Source organism: Cricetulus griseus, chromosome 3 (genome assembly GCF_003668045.3).
Source record: "Cricetulus griseus strain 17A/GY chromosome 3, alternate assembly CriGri-PICRH-1.0, whole genome shotgun sequence".
Taxonomy (NCBI): Eukaryota; Metazoa; Chordata; class Mammalia; order Rodentia; family Cricetidae; genus Cricetulus; species Cricetulus griseus.
Genome location: NC_048596.1, coordinates 37923486 through 37945471, shown reverse-complemented (window position 1 = coordinate 37945471; position 21986 = coordinate 37923486). Strand labels below are relative to the sequence as shown.

Genomic DNA, 21986 nt, shown 5'->3' with positions numbered 1-21986 from the left:
TCAATCCCAGTTCCCTCTCCCTCCCCTCCTCCCTTTCTCCCTACCCCACAACCCAATCCCTTTCTGCTCTCCAGGAAGGGCAAGGTCTTCCATGGGGGATCTTCAAAGTCTGTCGTATCATTTGGAGCAAGGCCTAGACCCCTTGTGTCTAGGCTGAGAGAGTATCCCTCCATGTGAAGAGGGCTCCCAAAGTCCATTCATATACTCGGGATAAATACTGATCCACTACCAGAGGCCCCATAGATTGTCTAGACCTCCAAACTGACATCCTCACTGGGGGGTCTGGAACAGTCCTATGCTGGTTTCCCAGCTATCAGCCTGAGGTCCATGAGCAACCTCTTGTTCAGGTCAGCTATCTCTGTGGGTTTCTTCAGTCTGGTCTTGACCCCTTTGCTCATCACTCCTCCCTCTCTGCAACTGGATTCCAGAGTTCAGTTCAGTGTTTAGTTGTGGGTGTCTGCTTCTGCTTCCATCAACTACTGGATGAAGAGATGCCTAAGTTCTAAGACATGCTTTAGAAACAGCATTTTCCAGAGGCAATTCCCCCTGTTGGCTAGTCTCTGCATTGGACTGGTGGTAATTGGCATTAGCAGTAGAGGAGGAAAAGCAGCCCTTAGCCCAAACCTCACAGTTCAGAGGTCACACCATGTCAATCAGGCTGCTCTTGTTTGGCTCTGTTGAGTTTTACTATCATTTATCAGAGTCAAAAGTATCACTTTGGCCCAGACTGCCTGGATGGAGTGGAATATGGAAGAATCCTGCTCCTTTGGGAATAACAGTTGGTCCTATTAACATGAGACTTGGAAGCCTCACAGCTTAGGTTGCTCTCTGGGGTCAGAGGGACTGTGACCATAGTAGTTTGGGATGCTCGGTATGAGCCTAGTCTGAGATACACTGTTGGGATAACTTAGGGCCAGAGAGACAAAGGATGTTGTTGTGTTTAACTGAAAAGTAATCTGCAGAGAAACTTTCATTCTGGGGACAGCCAGCTGGCTACGCAGGGCTGTTTAGGACAAGACTATGGTCTCAGTTAATTTTCAAACCAAGAAAGCACTCATGTGGGTGGAAGAACTTGGTCAGAGTAAATGGTCAAAAGAATCATTCAACCAAATGCTGCAAAAAACTCAAGATTCAGTTTTGACCCAGAAAGAACATATAGATATTTAAAAAAACCACTGTTGGAACAGTTATATTCTTTGGGAATTAATTGGTAACATTGTGTCAATATTAAGTTTCCTGACCTTCCTAGTTATTTCATCATTACACTGCAGATATACATTGAAACAGTTCAATGGATAAAGTGTTTTTTTCTTTGCAGATTTTTTTTATTTGAATTAGAAACAAGATTGTTTTACATGACAATCCCAGTTCCCTTCTCCTTCCCCTCCTCCCCTACCACTCCACTCCAATTAAAACCCTACTTATCACATATCCTTTCTGCTCCCCCCTGGAGGTGAGGCCTTCCATAGGGTGTCATCAGAGTTTATAAGATCCTTTGGAATAGGGCCTAGGCCCACCCCCGTGTGTCTTGGCTCAGGGAGTATTCCTCTATGTGGAATGGGCTCCCAAAGTCTACACCTATGCTAGGGATAAGTACTGAACTACTACAGGAGGTTCTGTAGATTTCCAAGGTTTCCTCACTGAAACCCAGAAGTACAGTGTTCTTAAAGGCCTGTTAAGACAAATGTTTGCCCTGCCTAATGCTATCAGTTTTTAGATCTGAAATAAGAGTCTGTGGGAGTTCATCACCGTATCCCTGTAAATTTTATCTGAGTTTGAAATGCTACAAATGTAGTTCCATATCTCTCTCTCTCCTTTTTGGTAATGACTACTAACAATGTATTACCAAAAAAGAATAAGAAGAAACTGTCCTCATAGAACTGGAACATGGGGATTTCAGGTCACATGCCTGAGCCTGATAGTGGAAAAGGAAATGAGAGCTGTAATGCTCTAGGCCTGGTGATTCACCCACATGCTGCTCTGCCTATTTCTGCCAGAACTGGAGAGAAAACCTGCAACAAAATGAATACACACACACACACACACACACACACACACACACACACACACACACAAACACACACAAGCACACAGGAGGATCTCTCAACATGCCTTCAGCATTCTCCCATGGAGAGTGGAGACCAGAGGAAACCCTGCTGTCTCAATTTTTAGTCAACTTCTCTCTACCTGGGAATGGAAAACAGATGAAAATTCAAAATGTACAGCCATCCATTTAGCTCTGGAAATGGCGAGACACTTCTAAATGCCTGGCAAAAAGACATCATCAGGTCATTGAAATTACTCATCAGCAATGAACCTCACAATAGTGCTTCTGGGTTGCTGCAAGAGAATCTGAACTCCTTTATTGGGTCTGTAAGAGAGGGCAGAGGTAATGCTGAAAGTCAAAAGTTTGAAGCAGATTGATTCATAGCTGCCAGAATGTGGACTTAGCCCTGATGGTCTTCAGATGGTGAATGGGCACATGAGCTGTGGTACATTAAGACAATGTAAGATTCTAGAAAGAAATTATCTGTGGAGCTGTGAGGAGACCTGCAGGAAACATAGATGTATATTATTAAGTGAAGGAGAACAGTGTGAAATGGCTGTACACCGTGTGACTCCACAACTGCAAGGCATACCGGAAAAGGCAAAATCAGGAGACAGGGAAAGATCGGTGGTTGTGGGAGGAAGAAGAGAGAGAGCCTGTGTGACACTGTAATGATGGACATATGTCATTACAAATTTGTCCACACCCATGGAACATGCAATACCAACAGTGACCCTTAATGTAAAGTATGGAGTCTGGGTGACAGTAATATATATGGGGAGAGGGATAAATGTGTGATTGCTGTGACTTCTCCTCACTTGGCTGAACCTCCATATACACTAATAAAATGCAACTTAAAGCAAGGATCACTTTTCTCCACGGTAACACAGAGTTTTTTGGTCATGTTATTTTCTTCACTTGATAAAGACTTGGTCTTAGAAGTGATTTATCTATGGTCTGATAAAGAGAAAATTTCAAAATTGGAAATCATAGACCAGGTCTTTTTTTATGCAGAATATTGAGACAGTAACTGAAAGCTAAAGATAGGGACCCCCAGTACACTGTCCAGCATTTGAGGTGGAGGCAAAGCCCTTGCTCACAGCTTGTTTCAGAAGTTTGGGCTAAGTGAAGATCATAAACCAAGCTTCTGGAGCACATTAATGACATGTTGGCTGCATGGGGGGAACTGGAGGCAGACACAAGCCTCTGAGCATCAGTTGATAGGAAAAAGAAAGGAAAGCAAACCCCTTAAACCAAGTTATCAGAAAGTGTCATCCTGTAAGCATTAGGTAAATACTTGCTTTCTGACATTTGAATTTCTTAGAAATGGAGGCATTTTAGATGACCTAATAGTTGGAGTGCACTGCAGCCTGGGAAGAGCAGTTGGAGTGTTTGTCCCTCTTTCCTCTGCTCCATGGAGCTCCTGGAGACAAGCTAAGAACCAGTGCTGAAATCTAAAAGACTCCTCAGGCCCTGCAGTAAGAGATAAGCACCAGACACAGTATATGGTGAAGGAAGCTAACCTTGGAGCATGGTTAGCAGTTTAAAGGGAGCTGAGAAAATTCAAAGCTGGCTGTGGGAAGAGTGAGTGTGGCTAGGACCTGGTCCTAGGCTAGAGAACCATGAGGAAAGAGGGACTGGGCCTCTCAATAGCTAGCAGATACACTTTAGGAAACAGAGACAGGAAAATGTCAGCAACTTCATGTACGGTTTAGTCAGCAATTGGAGTTGTGTTCAAATTAGACATGAACTCTGGGCCATGTCAAGAACTCTGAGCTGTGTTCTGGTGTTGGTGAATGGTTGGTGTTGGCTCATGTGGCCTTCTGAGGAGTATGGATGAGTAACCACGAGTGCCAGGACTCTTGCAGTATCTGACCTGGATGGGAATGGATAGAAAGAAGCCCGGGCCTGTATATGACACAGCATTTTGGAGTTGGGCATTAAAATTAGGCCTTCTACAAGTAGACAGGAAGGCCTGTTGGGTGTTCTAGGATTTATAGAGCAAAATGCAGTAGTGCAGACTCCCAGAAGTGTCCTAACTTTTTGACATTGTGATACAATGTTGTCATCCCAGCACCTCCATGAAGGCTCACAACCACCTGGAACCTATAGTTCTGACACCCTCTTCTGTCCACAGTGGGCATTGCATGCACATACATGCGTGCAGGCAAAACACATACAAATAAATAAATCTTTTTAAAAATTACCATGACAAGATCACACAGCTTATAAGTGTGAGTAAAGGGATCAGAATCCGTTTCCTGGTTCTTGGGGATAATACTAAAATGATGCAATTAAGTGATTTTTAAAAGCAAGACTGGCACGCACACTGAGTTCTAAAGACCAGTAGAAGAGCCTTGACTGATCTGCTGTATGAAAAAACACACGTGTGTTCCTGCAGGGAAAGGGGCCTTGAGCGAGCATATTACCCACTGAGGAACTGCTGGCCCTCTCATGTAGCCTCGGTTTGCTGGAATCATTTTTTCCTGTTTTCCAGTCAGACCGGTGTTGTAGGAAAGTAAAGTGCTCATGCACATTCCACTTCTCTTCCAGAAGCATCTGTTAGGTTGGCATTGTTACATCCTGGCTACCTCTTCATCCCACCCTCCATCCAGCACAGACATTGAACAAATACTTCTTCTCCCACATGCCTAGCTTAGAGATGGAAAAGTTCAATGTAAGTGCCCAGTAACATAGAAGAAAAACTTCAAAAAATTAACAAGGAAATTGTGAAATTACCACTATCATAATTGAGACATTAACTGGTGGTAGCAGGCAGCAATCAAATTTCTAAGAAGTAAAACATTTTTTTTCTGTGTTCTATCAAATTTAGGGACAATTTTAATCTTTGAGCTAAATTATTTAAAAAAAATATAAGCACATAATAGTTAAGTGGTAGCTAGGGAGGTAGAGAACTTGCCTCCCATGCCTGAGGCTCTGGATTGAGATGGTCTCATTTAACTCCTTTTAAATTAGAATCAGTGAAACAACAACAACATGTCTTAGTTAGGATTTCTTTTGCTATGAAGATACACCATGGCCATGGAAATGCTTATAAAGAAAAACATATAATTGGGGCCTGGTTTACAGTTCAGAGGTTTAGTTCATTAGCGTCATGGCAGGAAGCATGGTGGCATGCAGGCAGACATGTTGCTGGAGAAGTAGATTAGAATTCTACATCTGGATCCACAGGCACCAGGAAGAGAGAGAGACACTGGGCCTGGCTTGAGCATTTGAGACCTCAAAGCTCACCCACAGTAACACTTTCTCTAACAATACCACACCTACTCCAACAAGGCCACACCTCCTAATAGTGTCACCCCTTATGAGCTTATGGGGGCCATTTTTGTTCAAATCACTACAACAAAGAACACTTAGTTTTCTTGCTATCAAATTAAGTTTCTCTCTAATTTGCAGATAACAGTGTAGCTCAAGTGGAAAAAAATTAACTTAGTCTACTTGATAGGATATAGCTGAAAGCATATTAGAGACCAGATCTGTCTTAACAGAAAGTCAGGCCACAAATGTCAGCTTCACTAATGGATTTCCCATGCTCCAGACACAGAAAGAGTGCTTGTTAGTAAGATGGGATGGGCACAGTGCCACCCTTTGTGTTTCAAGGAAATGAATTTACTGAACAGTAAGGACAATTGCATTTAATAACTGTGTCATTGTTTAACTACTGTCATCCTTATTGTCAAATACTTTGTTTATCCATTTTCTAAGAAAGTAGAGAATTCCCTTTCTTTTCAGACATCAAAGTTATAGAATTATAATTTTGGCCTGGCTAACATTATGTGAGGGTTCACTTTGAAAAAGAAGGTAGTGAAAAGCACATACTGTTTAGGTAAAACCATCTCAGACTTGTCTACTGAATGCTAATATCTGTAAGAATAAGGACATTATGAATCTTGGAGACTTAAAAATTAGAGTTTTTTTGTAATTCCATCCATTAGGTTGTGAGTTTTTTGTTTTGTCTTTGTTTTTCCTCTAAATTCATCCATCTATTCATTGTATGGACCCAAGGTATCATTTAAAGAAATAATTTGGATAAATTAATATTTAATTTTTTCTAATAGGGAGGGAAGACTATACTTTTCAAGTGCCTCGTGAAAACGTATGTATAGTATCAAAGAAATTAAGTCCGCAATATGAGAGATGAAAGAGGAGTAATACCCCCAGAAAAAATGATTATTCAGTTGATGACCTTTCAAAGATAGGGTAGGACAAAGGGTGAGGTAATTAAAGTCAAACTCACATGCCAACTCTGGGCATCTGGCAAGGCAGGAACATTCCAAATGAGGGAGAAGGAGTGGGACTCACCTGTCTGATTTTGGCAATGAACAGGAGAGAAAGAAATATCATCCAGGGCCACATAGCCTCCTTTGGGACCATTGAAAGCAACTTCAAAAATAACCTAGGAAGGAAAAGGACCGGTTAGCATATATTTACATACATTCTTGCTCTTAGACGATTGAAAATGACTCATCAGTCACATCAATTGAGACCAAGTTACAAGGACTCATGTAATCATTTCCCAAAATGTAACTATTTGGTTATCACCCTCCTCAACCCACAGCCCCTTTCAGAGAAAAGGAAGTTGCTACATTCCGAGGGGTTTGGGTTGCAGAAATGTTATATATTGAGGTCTAATCCTCAATGTGATGGTATTAGGAAGTGAATCCTTTGAGGAGGCCGTTAGCTCAAGAGGGTGGAGCCCTCTGTTCCTGAGTTTAGTTCCAAGCTTTCTTCTGTGGACACAGAGTGGAAGATGCCATCAATGTACTGGGAAAAGTACATTGCTACAATGGATTTGCTAGCCCTCTTTGGTCTTGGGTTTCTCAGTTTCTAGACTGAGAGATAAATTTCTGATGTTTGTAAGTCACTGAGGTTTCAGCAGTTTGTTGTAGCAACCCATAATTGACCAACATATCTGAAGTTTGTATTTACTGGTGGCTGCATTCCTCACTCCTGGACTATCAGTTGGCATGCCCAAGATATTTCTGACAGAATTCCAGAAATCATTAGCACCATGGGCTTCATCTATAAGAAACAGTCAGCAAAGAAGACAGATTAGGTTCTTCCATTATCTACAGGAAACTAACCTTTCTGTAACCCTTGCCCCATATGACACTCCAGCTGAGAGTAGTCAGAGATGAGCACTGTGCCTAGGCCTTTCCAGCCATGTTCCAATGGATTCACAAAAACTATGGGTCAATGATGTCAATCACTTTACTTTTTCTTCCTTATCTTCCACCTACTAACTTTGAACTCTCTGTGTGTGACCGACCATAAGGTATCAGGTGTGATCAGCACAGGCCCATGTCGTTTTAGGAAAACAATGCAGGTGTGCAGTCTATGCTGTGTGAGTGGCTAACTAAGTCACGTTGTGGATCATGACTTGAGCACGGCAGGCCCAGGAAGGTCTAACTACATGAAGTTGGCTCTCTGTGATGCAGATTCTCAAGTGTGGAGAAGGCAAACCTATCTAAAGGAGGCAGCGGCTACCCCGAGTCCTAATCCCTAGGATCGCAGTTTGTTTCCCTATTGGAGAGTGAGGTTTTACAAATGTAATTAAGGTAAGGTTATAACTGCAGAAGGGTGGGTTTCTATTCCAAATGACTGATGTCCTTACAGTCTTTATAAAAGGGGAAATTGTGATGTGTGCATGCCCCCCCCACCCCACCACAGACCAATGACACTGGGGCACTGATAGAAAGAGGGAAAAGACTGCTCATATTGAGCAGAGAGATTAAGAAGCTCTTTCTGACAAGGGTCTGCCAATCACAGCCGTATGCCAGTGTTCTCGGCTCAGAAAAGTTGCCCATGTTTACTTTCCTTTGGAAATGCACTTGAGAATGTGATGACATCAAGTTCCTTGATTTCTCCAGTGCCAATTCCTTTTCTTGGCAATTAGTAAGAGCAAACACCACAAATGACAGACTCAGGCAGTGGAGCCAAGCCACATACATGTGGGTCCAAAGATGAATGTTAAGGGCTAGTAGTGCCTAGCATTTTGACTTTTCAAGTGCTGATTAAAAAAAAAAAAATCCAGCAATGCTTCATTCATGCAAATGTTGCCCTAAGAGCTTCCGTTGGACAAAAGAAGTTGGCAAAGGAAACTCTATCAGTGTGTGTGTGTGTGTGTGTGTGTGTGTGTGTGTGTGTGTGTGACACACACACATGCATATGCATATACACAAACTTCCTGAATGTGCATTAATGTGTGACTCATTTGACTTTAACAGAGAAAAATGTTCTGGGGCAGCATTTCTTTTCCTTCTGGAGCCCAAACTCACAGAAAATTTCCACTGGGCTGCTAGCTCAAATCAAACCCTGATCAGACTTTGTGACAGGAAATAGCATGCATTTTACAAAGGCACTGTGCTGTCTCTGGAGCTGTTTGGAGTGAGGGATCTGAGAGGAATCGGGAGGGGACAGAGGAGTGTCGGGCACACCAGCAGCAGAGCACATTGGAAAGGAGAGCAAGCCCAACCTTCTCCAGTTCCGCAGCAGGCTAGCAGATGGCGCCACTGAAAAGCAGCCAGGGGAACAAGCCACTTCTGTTCTGTAAAGGGAACTGGAGAAGACACTGCAGAAAGTATGAAGTGAAAAGCTGGGGGGTATTAATAACTTTGGCAGTGAAGACTCTACTTATAGCTAGCTGCAAATGCTCAGCAACCATGCTGCTGCACCCCCAGATCTTTGCGGCCTGTTTAGGGCCTCAGACAGACTGAAGCACTTCCTTCAGTTGTGCATTAGATTTTGGTCTAGGAAGTCTCCTAAGCTCACTGGCATCTACCAGCTGTGTGACCTAGAAAAAAAAAAAGATGTCAGACTTCTTGGACAGTTCTGTTGTCTCCTTTGTCCTCTGCAACTAGGGGCCTGATTGTTTGTATGCACTTTAGAGGGCAGGAAACACTGTCAGGACTTGGGAGTTCCGAAAGACACACAGCTATAGAAACAGATTCAGATATGTGCTTAAAGAAAGATCTACAGCAATAAACACTATGACATCAGTTGTCTTTGTCCTCGTGAAGTTGTTTAACTTATTTTTGTTTCTTTGAATTTTCTAATTCTTTTGATTTGGACATTTATCATGTATATAATTGTGAAGAGTTGTAACATAGAACAAGATTTGTCTCAAATTAAAGCTCTAATGATATGTTTGCTTCTGGTTTTATAAACCTGTTTTGGTTGCAAAGAAGAAAGTCAATTTTTTTTCTAGAAAGACAAAGGAAACCTTCAAAATTGATTTTAATGAAACAAATGAGGACCCATCTCCCCTTGGGGCACTGGGCAGGTGGTAAGCACTGTTCAAACATTGTTAAAGGATCGCTGTTAGTGTTCAGAAACACTGTACAGCAAGCATGCTTTCTGATGTGCATTTTCCTGTAGCTAAGCAAAGGCTGGACGTGGGAAATCCAACCTTCCAATTAGCAGCTATGGGACTTTTCTCTCGCTGCCTGGATTCTTTGAATCAAAGGACTATCAGTTGAACAACCAGCCAGACTACTCTTGTGCCAGCTCCAGTGGGCTTGAACGCCTGGAGAAAGCTACACAGTGATCACAGAGATTGCCCTGGCTTCTGAAGGTGCAGCTTCATCCAGAGCTGTTGGACAGTTTGTACCAAATGTTTTGCTATCACAGGTCTCAGTGAACTCTAGATGACCTTACTACATTTCTACCTAGGTGCTGCACTTCCCTTGGTGCTTAACAGAGGGGCTTCTGTGACTGGTGCTAAAGAGGCAAGGCTATGATTGATTTAAGTATAAAAGCCTCCACGGCTGTGGTTGGTGCCAGGAAACAAAACTGCGATTGGTTCTCTAGATAAGCAGGCTGCTCAGGCTCACTTAGTGAATCGGTCTGGAGACTTTAAGCTGTGAGACCTTCGCTGCTGCTCCAGATCCCCCCAAAAGCTTCTCTTCAGTCACCTTTCCTTTTTCTGGGTGAGCAACATGAAGAAAGAAGCAACAGACTGCAGAGTGGTGGTGATGGCAGGTGGAGCAGACTGCTAAGCAGTGTGGAGCCTGAGCTGTAAGGACCACAGCTGGTTCCTGACAGCTGGAGAAGCAGCACCTAGGCAGCTCGGAGTGGCCAGCAGCAAGAAAAGGGCCACAAGAACAGATGGTGAGAGAGGGTCACAGACAGACACTGAAGAGTGATAAAAAGTCACAGGGGGCCACAGAAGAGGACATGTAGGACTTGGTCACTAGAAGAGCCAAGCATTTGAGGCCACGGGTCTCGGTGCTGGGTTTCAGCTACAGCATTGGCTGGTATGAAGGACTGAGAAACGTGACTTTCTAGGCAGTCAGGCCAGGGCAGCATTTGTAGGGCTCAGGGTCTGGATACTAGAGTTGTAACATTACAGGACCCTTCCTGCTGCCATTGCTGTCACTCCAGCCACCTTCTGCTGCCCATCACTGCTGCACAAACCAGAGGGAAACTGAAGCTGCCCAAACCCAGCAGCTGAAGACTCTCTTTTTGGCTTAGGACCCCAGATGACTGGTAACTCTAGGGTGGAGGTTCAGGAAGGAGTTATACTCAGGTCCTTAGTGCCCCCACACCACACTTTGAAGTCTTCATGGTCGTAGCACAAGATCAGAGGTAACATGCAGCAGGAATTCAGCTGGTAGACTGGCTTCCACACTTGTCCTTAGAAAACTTCTTCTAATGGACAATGAAGATAATAAGAGAGGAAGAAGGGGATACAGGAGAAGGGAGAGAAGTAAGGAGGTTGAGAAGGGAAAAGAGAGGGAAGAAAAAGATTAAAGGGCTGGAGAGATGCCTCAGGAGCTAAGAGTGCTTGCTGCATAATCAAGAGGACAGGGCTTGGATCCCAGCGTTCTTAACCACTGAGCTATGCTTTAGCTCTAGCTCCCTCCCTCTAAAAGATTACAATAGAGGCAGGTACATCAGGAGTAGAAGGGAAAGGGGAATGTTGGTCTGTGGATACAAAATTACAATTAGATTAAAAGCTTATAGTTTGGTCCTTATTGCATAGTAGGCCAGCTATAGTTAATAATGATACACAGTACACTTCAAAACCAGGAAGAGATATTTTAAATGTTGCTGCTACCAACAATAATAAATGTTTGAGGTGATAGCTATCATGACTTGATTGCCACACTTATATATGAATCAAAACACCACATTTCACTACATAAATTGATATACCTTCTCTTTTTTTTTTTACTAACTTAAAAATAAAAAATAAAGTCATGTGTACCTATCTTCAAAAGTATGATTGAGGCAAATACGAAAGTACAGTGGAGTGACCTCCATGCCTGTTTGTGTAGCTTCTCTGCCTGCCACCAGGCCAGGGCTCACCTACCTCCATGGGGTAAGGAGCACTGAACTCCACCTCTGCAAGTTTCCAGGCAGCACTGCCTGGACTGTCCACTTTCCAGATCTCCTCGTATAGGCCAGTCATATCCCGAGTGTAAAGGGAGAAGACATTGTCATTCCCCTGCTGAAGCTGATAATAGAACGAGAGGCAGCCAGACATGGGGGCTGTGGTCACTGGGGAAATGAGCTGGGCCACCTCCTGGAAGTGCTTCACATAGACAGAGTCCACGTACATATAGTGGCCTGGAAATCACACAAAAAAGGATACAGGGTCAGACAGGCTGGTAAGTTGCAGATGAAACGGTGCCATTCTGGGACTCACTTCAATGTAATCCCTTGGAAGGGGAGAGGAGGAAGGTGGTCATGAGTATATAAATGTCACAGCTAGGAGATGGACGCATCAGCTTATTGCGCACTGCAAATGCCTGATGAGAAGCCGTTTAAATTTTCCTTTACTTTGGATTGAAGTAAATTATTCACACAGGAAGGATGTGTCATCTTTGAAGTGTTTGGATTTTCACAGATGAATACACCACTATATCAGACGTGATCCTTTCCTAAGCCTTTTTGAGTTGTGAGATGTCAAGACTGTACTGTCTTGTATTTTAAAGGCATGGCGAGACCCCCCCCCCCCGCATATTTTCACGTCTTACATCAAGTGCATACCATGTGGTTGAGTGATACAAGAGTGCTCACAGGCTAGGGTTTGGGAGTCTGAATTTGTGATGCCACTGTTGATGGACCCTGGTGACAACAGCACTTGGCAGACCCAGAGCCACTAACCTCCACTAAAGGCTGGAGCAAACAATATGGAGAAAAGGAAGAGCTTTGATTCTCCATTGAAGAGAACTGACTTTGAATCCCATGTCCTTGGTGAGGTGTTGTGACTATGCTGACAACAAAATATCACATTTGAGGTGATTTAAGCAACAGGAATTTATTGTCTCAGTGCTGGAGGCTCTGAGTCTCAAATCATGTCAACAGAGTTGGCTCCCTTGAAGGAAGGACGTGTCCCACACCTACCTCCTAACTTCTGTTGGTCTGCTGATGGTCTCTAGCATCCCTTGGCTTTGTAGCTCTCAGTCTTTATGTTTACACATCATTCTCTCAATTGTGTTTCTCTCTACATTAAAAGTTCCCTTTTCTCAAGGCCACGCTTCATATTTGATTGGGAGTCTACCCTCTTCTGCATCTTCTTAGTTGCATGCACAAGCCTACATATTATGCTTGAACTGTAAATGTCTCCCACAGATGTATGTGTTTGAACAGTTGGTGTTCAAATAGTGGTACTGTTTGGAGAGGTTAGGGATCCTTTTTGGAGAGGTTATGGATCCTTTGGGATGTGGGTCCTGGCCGGTTTATAACATACCTCTACCTGTGGTCCCCTTTCTGTTTACTCTTATATCAGTATGCTAGAAGATCCTAGTCCCATGGTCCCACCAACATGAAGCCATTGGCTGCCTTGGCTTCTGTTCTAGATTGCTTTTCTTGCTGTGATAAACACTATGACCAAAGTTGCTTGGGAAGGAAAGGTTTATTTCATCTCACAACTCCAAGGTTACTTCCCATCACGGAGGGAAGTCAGGACAGGAGCTCAAGGTGGCAACTGAAGCAGAGATGAATGAAGGAATGCTACTTACTAGCTTGCTCAGTTGCCTTCCTTACGCAGCCCAGGCCTTCCTGCAGGGATGGTACCTCCCATAGTGAGCTTTCCCCCCCCCCCATCAGCTAATGAGTAAGAAAATGTCTCACATACATGGCCACAGGTCAATGCAGTGAAGACAATCCCTCAGCTGAAGTTCCCTCTTCCCAGGTGTGTCAAGTTGACAACTGCTGTTAACTCTGACCCCTTCCCCATTAATAAGGACTGCATCCCTTCACCTCTAAGCCAAGGTGAATCCTTCTTCCTTTAAGTTGCCTCTGTCAGGTATCTGATCGTAATGACGAGAAAAGTAATACACTTTATTTCCAAAGAAGGACACACTCTGAAGCACGAGGATTTAGGACTTAATATATTAATCGAGGGGCAGCACAATTTGATATATAATAAATACTCCTTACTGTAATTTTCGAAATATTGTGTGCATCAAATCAATATATCACAAGATGGACACAAAGAACTTCTGATATATAAGGAATACCACTTCTTATAGTCACATGCCCCTCCCTCTAATATAATCCTAGGGTCCAGCCTGCCTCCACAGAACATCCTAATAATGGAGAACACATGTGACCATAAATGATTGCGTGCTGCCTTCTGTTATATGTCGTAAGAGTGAAACAGTATTTACAAGGGGACTGCCATGAAGAGAGAGCTGTAAGATTTTGTTTCCTCCTACCTCACTATGGGGGCAGAAGCGGGTCAGATTTCTGCAACAGAACTTGCAGGCACTGAAATTGGCTTGTCAGTCTCAGATGCCCCACATGTGGATTGTCATGGCATTCCTACCAAAGACACACCATCTCAGGATGCTCCGAGCCAGGGAACGCGCAATCAGGGACACTACAGCTGGGCTATTCTGCTGGAGGCCTGGGCCTCTCCTCTTTCTCAGGATCTGAAATTGTCTAGTATATGAACGCGTTGGTACATAAAGGTAAAGTCGTTTGGGCTGGACTTGTTATTTTTGTTTTGCTATTCACTTTGCTTTTAAAATAACCAAGGTTAAAGCTCAGTGAGGGAACCTTAAAGCCGCCATGGTTTTAAGATGCGTGCACCCACTGTTCTAATGAGCTACACCGACAATTTCTGCCTTAGTTCTTCCCAAGCATTTCCCCCCAGTTCTAGCTTAGTGTCTGTTTCTAATGGAACTCAAACTGCCTCAGCCATGAGGAGGGAAACCATTCTTTCCATGGTAAGGTGATCTATCTCCAAAAGAAAGTTCCTAACAGATCTCCTGGAAACAGCCTGTTCCACTCCAGGGTTGTGCTGTTATTGTGCTGAACTAGAGAAATTTCTTAGCTACATCCCGGTTACAAACACATCTTTTCAGCTGACAGCCATCAGATGGTCAAGGATGGTTTTCTTCACCTGCTGTGGGAATACTGTTTTCATCCCCTCGTTAGCCGTTGAAGTGCCTCGTCAACAACTCATGCTTATGGTGCTGAGCCAAGCAAACCACAGTTACATTTCTGGTCCAAAGAGCATCCAGAAAACAGAATGTGACTTGCCCAAAGTGAGTCAGAGAGGTTGCCAAGAGTGCTACCAAGATTGCTGACACCAAGTCTCACATGGAACCACTAGCCTAGCCCACAGTCAGCTGCCCTTCTTTTCTTCTCTAGGACTCTTTGTTGACACAGTTGGGTGTTATTTATAGACAACCTGAGTAACATGAAGTTTCTTACCAGAAAAAACAAAAACAAAAACAAAAAAGAAGACAGCTCACCACAAGTTTATCATCTGATTTAAAGGGATTAAGATGATTCAGAAACCAGGTGTCTGATCCTGGAACCCAGGCTGGAGGGATGACAAAGCCCTGGCTGAGTGCACCTCTGGTGAAATCTGCTGAGAGAGGCAGCTGGGGATTAGAAGGAGGAAGGGGTGTGTCCTTGTGCTCTGTCAATAGGAAGGAAGAAGGTAGCTTGGCATTCTAAGAAAGCATGTCTACCTGGCATTATGGGATTTTTTTTACTCAGCTCAGATCAGTCTGATGTGGCTTAGGGTTGTTGGGTTTCTAGTACCTTGGGGAAGGACTATTTTTATCAGATCATTAGGATCTAAGTACAAGAAAACTCAGATATGAACCTGCTACAGGTGTATTCTAGCTTAACAGGATTTTATAAACAACCAAATCATTGCAGAGCCTGAAGGCCCAGAGTTAAAACTTTAGGCCAGGCATGGTGTACATCCCAACTCCATGGAGGCTTAGGTAGGAAGATCACAAATTTGAGGCCAGCCTGTGCTACATAGCTTACCATGAGAAATGCTTTCTCAAAACCAACCAACCAACCAGGAAAACCAATTTAACTAAAAATGAAAAAGTGTAAATAGATACAATGGGTTCCTCACAAGGCTAAGAATCAGGATGTTCATTGGCACTCCTCTGGGCTCTGTTGCTTTGTCACACTCAGGAAGTCTGTTAGTACCCGATGCTTACTTATACTTAAAAACCCGAGGCTTCTGCAGGGTAAAATACTGTCTAATTCACCAGAAAGATAATAATCTGTGACAATACCAGCTGACACTTAGGCCTCCTGTGTAATGCCTGAGTGTAGTCCTCGAACTTTCTTCTGAAGAGAGCCTCCCTTCTTCCTTACAGCAGCTCTCTGTGTTAGTGAAACCTTTCAGACAGCCTTAGCAGCTCTTTACCCCTGTCCACTTTCCCAAGGTTTAGGAGAAGAACTCAGAGGACAGTTCCTGAGCATGTATCTTCAAACAGCCTGGCTACCCAGAATTCCCTTAAAGATTGCCCACAGCTTAACCATGGTGCCAAACACAGCCTGGGACTCAGCTAGGATTCATCCCACGTTGGCCACATTTTTTGCTGTAGTTGCTTTGTCTGCTTCCATCTTGCTAGCTACCCAGACAGGCTGCCTCCTGGTACAACTTGGGCTGAAGAAACATGTTCCAGATGGAAATACCCACTTGACTGCTGCCATGATGAGTAGACAACACTCAAAGACAGTGAGTCAATCCACCTACTTTCCCACATTGCATATCTGGTAGCTATTTTCAGGAACCCTTAGTTCAAGGGTGGGAGCAGGTCTTTAATAGAGCCGACTCCATTCTTTTTTTTTACAGCATTCAAAGATGAAAAAAATATAGGGGCTCCCTGACCTTTCCTGAGCCCTACTTCTGCCCAAGGTTCCCATCACCCCAGGATCTCTCTGGGCCTGCAGCTGCAGAGAGTGAACATGCCTGCATAGAGTGAACTTGCCCAGACAGGAAGGACCTCCTTGAGTCTGGAAATACCTCACTCTTCTTTCCCCATCTGCAGCCCCAACCTCTCCTGAGTGAGGAGACTATCAGGAGAAGCAAGACCATCCATATCTGTAGACATTGAACCACCGGGTGACAGGAGGAGATAGAGAGACCCCACCTGCACTCACTGAAAAAAGGGATGGGAAGAAGGCAGAGTAAGACCACACTCAACAGAAAGACCAATATGACACCACCAGAATCCAGGGACTCCACACCAGCAAGATCTGAAAAGCACAACACAGAGGAAGAAGAAGAGACAGACCTAAAAATCTACTTCATGAAGATGTCGAGACCCTTAAAGAGGAAACAAGGAAATTTCTTAAAGAAATAGAAGAAAAAGCAAGCAAAAAATTCAAGAAATAAGTAATTCTCTTAAAGAATCTAAAGCAAAATAACCAAACAAGTGAAGGAAGCACTGGAAACAATTCAAGGCATGAAAGTTGAAATAGAAACAATAAAGAAAACACAGAATGAGGGGATGCTGGAAATACAAAGGCTGGATAAACGATTAGGATCTAAGGATGTGAGTATAACCAATAGAATACAAGAGATGGAAGAGAGAATCTCAGTTGTGGAAGACTCGCTAGAGGATATATGGTCATCAACCAAAGAAAATCTCAAGTCCAACAAATCTCTAACACAAATATCCAGGAAATATGGGACACCGTGAAAAGGCCGAATCTAAGAATAATAGGTATAGAAGAAGGTGAAGAAATACAGCTCAAAGGTACAGAAAACATATTCAACAGAATCATAGAAGAAAACTTCCCCAACCTACACAAGTATATGCCTATGAAAATACAAGAAGCTTACAGAACACCAAATAGACTGGACCACAAAAAGAACTCCCCTCGCCACATAATAAAACACCAAACTTACAGAATAAAGAGAAAATATTAAGAACAGCAAAGGAAAAAGGTCAAGTAACATATAAAGGCAGACCTATCAGAATCACACCTGACTTCTCAATGGGAACTTTGAAAGCCAGAAGGTCCTGGATAGATGTCCTACAAACACTAAGGGAACATGGATGCCAACCAAGACTACTGTACCCAGCAAAGCTTTCAATCACTATAGATGGAGAAAACAAGATATTCCATGACAAAAACAGATTTAAACAATACATATCCACAAATCCAGCACTATAGAAAGTCCTAGAGGGAAAACTCCAACCCAATGAAAATAACTACACTCACAAAAACATAGGTAATAGATAATCCAACTTTACCAAACAGGAAAAGAAACAGGAGGGCGAAATCCACACACAATGACAGCACCAACAATAAATCCAAAACAAACAAGAACCAACAATCAATGGACATTAATATCACTCAATGTCAATGGTCTTAACCTGTCTATAAAAAGATACAGGTTAACAGAATGAATACGAAGACAGAATCCATCCTTCTGCTGTATACAAGAAACAGACCTCAATTTCAAAGACAGGCGTTACCTCAGAGTAAAGGGTTGGAGAAAGATTTTTCATCAAATGGACCCAAGAAACAAGCTGGTGTAACAATCCTAATATCTAACAAGTTAGACTTTAAACTAAAATCGATCAAAAGAAGGGCATTTCATACTCATCACAGGAAAAGTCCATCAAGATGAAGTCTCAATCCTAAACATCTATGCCCCAAATACGAAGGCACCCACATTTGTAAAAGAAACATTACTAAAGCTCAAACCACACACACTTATAGTAGGAGACTTCAACACCCCTCTTTCACCACTAGACAGGACCACCATACAGAAACTTAACAAAGAAATAAAGGATCTAACAGAAATTATGACCCAATTGGGATTAACAGATACCTATAGAACATTCCATCCAAACACAAAAGAATATACCTTCTTCTCAGCACCACATGGAACCTTCTCTAAAATTGACCACATACTTGGCAACATAACAAAACCTCCACAGATACAAAAAACTGAAATAACCCCTGTATCTTATCAAAACACCATGCTTTAAGATTAGAATTCAACAGCAATACAAATTGCAGAAAACCTACAAACTCATGGAAATTGAATATTACTCAATTGCACCATTCCTGGGTCAAGGAAGAAGTAAAAAAAGAAGTAAAAAGTGAAATTAAAGACTTCCTAGAATTTAATGAGAATGTAGACACAACATACCCGAACTTATGGGACACTCTGAAATCAGTGCTAAGAGGAAAGTTCATAGCACTAAGTGCCCATATGAAGAAACTGGAGAATAGTCACATTAGAGAATTGATGGAACAACTGAAAGCTTTAGAACAAAAAGAAGCAAACTTACCACGGAGGAGTAGATGTCAGGAAATAATCAAACTGAGGGCTGAAATTAATAAAGTAGAAACTAGGAAAACATTACAAAGAATCAATGAAACAAAGAGTTGGTTCTTTGAGAAGATCAACAAGATAGACAAACCTCTATCCAAACTAACCAAAAGGCAGAGAGAGAGCATGCTAATTAACAAAATCAGAAACAAAAAGGGGGGTATAACAATGGACACTGAGGAAATCGAAAGAATCATCAGGTCATACTTTGAAAACTTGTACTCCAAAAAAAATAAAAAATCTAAAGGAAATGGACAATTTTCTGGATAGATATCACTTACCAAAATTAAACCAAGAATAAATATGCAGTTTAAATTGACCTATAACCCCTAATGAAATAGAAGCAGTCATCAAAAGCCTCCCAACTAAAAAAAAAATCCCAGGGCCAGATGGCTTTACTCCAGAATTCTACCAGAAATTCAAAAAAGAGCTAATACCAGTACTCCTCAAATTGTTCCACACAATAGAAGCAGAAGGGACATTGCCAAACTCTTTTTACGAGGCTACCATCACTTTGATACCCAAGCCACACAAAGATACAACTAAAAAAGAGAACTACAGACCAATATCCCTCATGAACATCGATGCAAAAATACTCAACAAAATATTGGCGAATTGAATCCAAGAACACATCAGAAAAATCATCCACTATGATCAAGTAGGCTTCATCCGAGGGATGCAAGGATGGTTCAACATATGAAAATCCATCAATGTAATCCACCATATAAACAAACTGAAAAAGAAAAACCACATGATCATCTCACTAGATGCTGAAAAAGCCTTTGACAAAATCCAACATCCCTTCATGATAAAGATCTTGGAGAGAACAGGAATAACAGGAACATATCTAAACATGATAAAAGCATTATACACCAAACCAATAGCCAACATCAAACTAAATGGAGAGAAACTCAAAGCGATTCCTCTAAAATCAGGAACAAGACAAGGCAGTCTACTCTCTCCATATCTCTTCAATATTGTACTTGAAGTTACAGCTAGAGCAATAAGACAAGAAAAGGAGATCAAAGGGATACAAATTGGAAAGGAAGAAGTCAAACTTTCACTATTTGCAGATGATATGATAGTCTACATAAGTGACCTGAAAAACTCTACCAGGGAATTCCTACAGCTGATAAACACCTTCAGCAAAGTAGCAGGATACAAAATTAACTCAAAAAATCAGTAGCCCTACTATATACAGATGATAAATGCAATGAGAAAGAAATCAGAGAAATATCACCCTTCACAATATCCACAAGCACCATAAAATATCTTGGGGTAACACTAACCAAAACAGTGAAAGATCTGTACAGTAAGAACTTTGAGTCTTTAAAGAAAGAAATTAAAGAAGATACCAAAAAATGGAAAGATCTCCCATGCTCTTGGATAGGTAGAATCAACATAGTAAAAATGGCAATCTTGCCAAAAGTAATCTACAGAGTCAATGCAATCCCCATCAAATTCCAACACAGTTCTTCACAGACCTTGAAAGAACAATACTCAACTTTATATGGAAAAACAAAAAACCCAGGATAGCCAAAACAACTCTGTGCAGTAAAGGATCTTCCAGAGGCATCACCATCCCTGACTTCAAGCTCCATTATAGAGCCATAGTTCTGAAAACAGCTTGGTATTGGCACAAAAATAGACAGATAGACCAATGGAATCGAATTGAAAAGCCTGATATTAACTCACACACCTACAAACACCTTATTTTTGACAAAGATGCTAAATCTATACAATGGAAAAAAGATAGCATCTTCAACAAATGGTGCTGGCACAACTGGATTCGGACATGCAGAAGATTGCAGATAGATCCATACCTGTCACCATGCACAAAACTTAAGTGCAAATGGATCAAAGATCTCAACATAAATCCAGCCACACTGAATCTTCTAGAAGAGAAAGTGGGAGATACCCTTGACGAATTGGCACAGGAGACCACTTCCTGAACATTACACCAGTAGCACAGACATTGAGATCTGCAATTAATAAATGGGACCTCCTGAAACTGAGAAGCTTCTGTAAGGCAAAGGACACAGTCAGTAAGACAAAACGACAGCCACAGAATGGGAAAAGATCTTCACCAACCCCACATCTGACAGATGGCTAATTTCCAAAATATACAATGAACTCAAGAAGCTAGCCACCAAAACACCAACAATGAAATTAAAAAGTGGGGTGCAGAACTAAATAGATAATTCTCAACAGAGGAATCTGACATGGCTGAAAGACACTTAAGAAAGTGCTCAAAATCCTTGGCCATCAGAGAAATGCAACTCAAAACAACTCTGAGATACCATTTTACACCGGCCAGAATGGCTAAAATTAAAAACATCAATGACAATCTATGCTGGAGAGGATGTGGAGAAAAAGGAACACTCCCCCATTGCTGGTGGGAGTGCAAACTTGTAAGACCACTTTGGAAATCAGTATGGTGGTTGCTGAGAAAAATGGGAATCTGTCTACCTCAAGATCCAGAAACTCCTCTCTTGGGAATATACCCAAATAATGCACATCCATACAACAAGGACATATGTTCAACCATGTTCATAGCAGCATTGTTTGTAATAGCCAGAAACTCAAAGCAACCTAGATGCCCCTCAACTGATGAATGGATAGAGAAAATGTGGTACATTTATACAATGGAGTACTACTCAGCAGAAAAAAAACAATGGAATCTTGAAATCCGCAGGCATATGGATGGAACTAGAAGAACCCATCCTGAGTGAGGTAATCCAGTCACAAAAAGACAAACATGGTATGTACTCACCCATGTATGAATTTTTGACTTAGAGCAAAGGATTACCAGCCTACAATCCTCTTCACCAAAGAAATTAGGAAACAAGGAGGACTCTAAGGGAAAAATGCATGGATCCCAGGAATGGGAAGGGGCAGGATCTCATGAGCTAATTGGGAGCATAAGGGTAGGGGAGAGGGAGCTGCCAGAATGAGAGGTGGAGAAGAGGTGGGGAGAGGAGGAAATGGAGGAGTAGAAACGTTGAGTTGGGGGAAGAATAGAGGAGAGCAGGATGAGAGATACCATATCAGAAGGAGCCATTATAGGTCCGAGGAGAGATCTGGCACTAGAGAGATTTCCAGAGATCTACAAGAATGACATGAACTGACAATATAGACAATGGTGGAGAGGATAACCTAAACGTCCTTCCCCTATAATGAGACTGATGATTACTTTTTATGCCATCCTAGAGCCCTAATCTAGTGGCTGATGGAAGCAGAGGCAGACATCCACAGATATACACTGAACTGAACTCTGGAACCCTGTTGCAGAGAGGAAGGAATGAAGATCAAAGGGGTGGGTACCAGGCTGGTGAAACCCACAGAAACAGCTGA

The 21986-nt window shown here is 42.3% G+C and overlaps 1 protein-coding gene across 1 annotated transcript in view; it reads right to left on the bottom strand.

Annotated features, from left to right (window-relative positions):
* The window catches only part of Mamdc2 (MAM domain containing 2), a 169842-nt gene that overhangs the window by 66991 nt on the left and 80865 nt on the right, over positions 1-21986 (bottom strand). The window contains exons 6-7 of the mRNA XM_027406513.2: positions 11382-11638; positions 6371-6464 (exon numbers count right to left, since the gene is read on the bottom strand). Coding sequence (XP_027262314.1) covers positions 6371-6464; positions 11382-11638 — 351 coding nt within the window. The remainder of the gene's footprint in view (positions 1-6370; positions 6465-11381; positions 11639-21986) is intronic.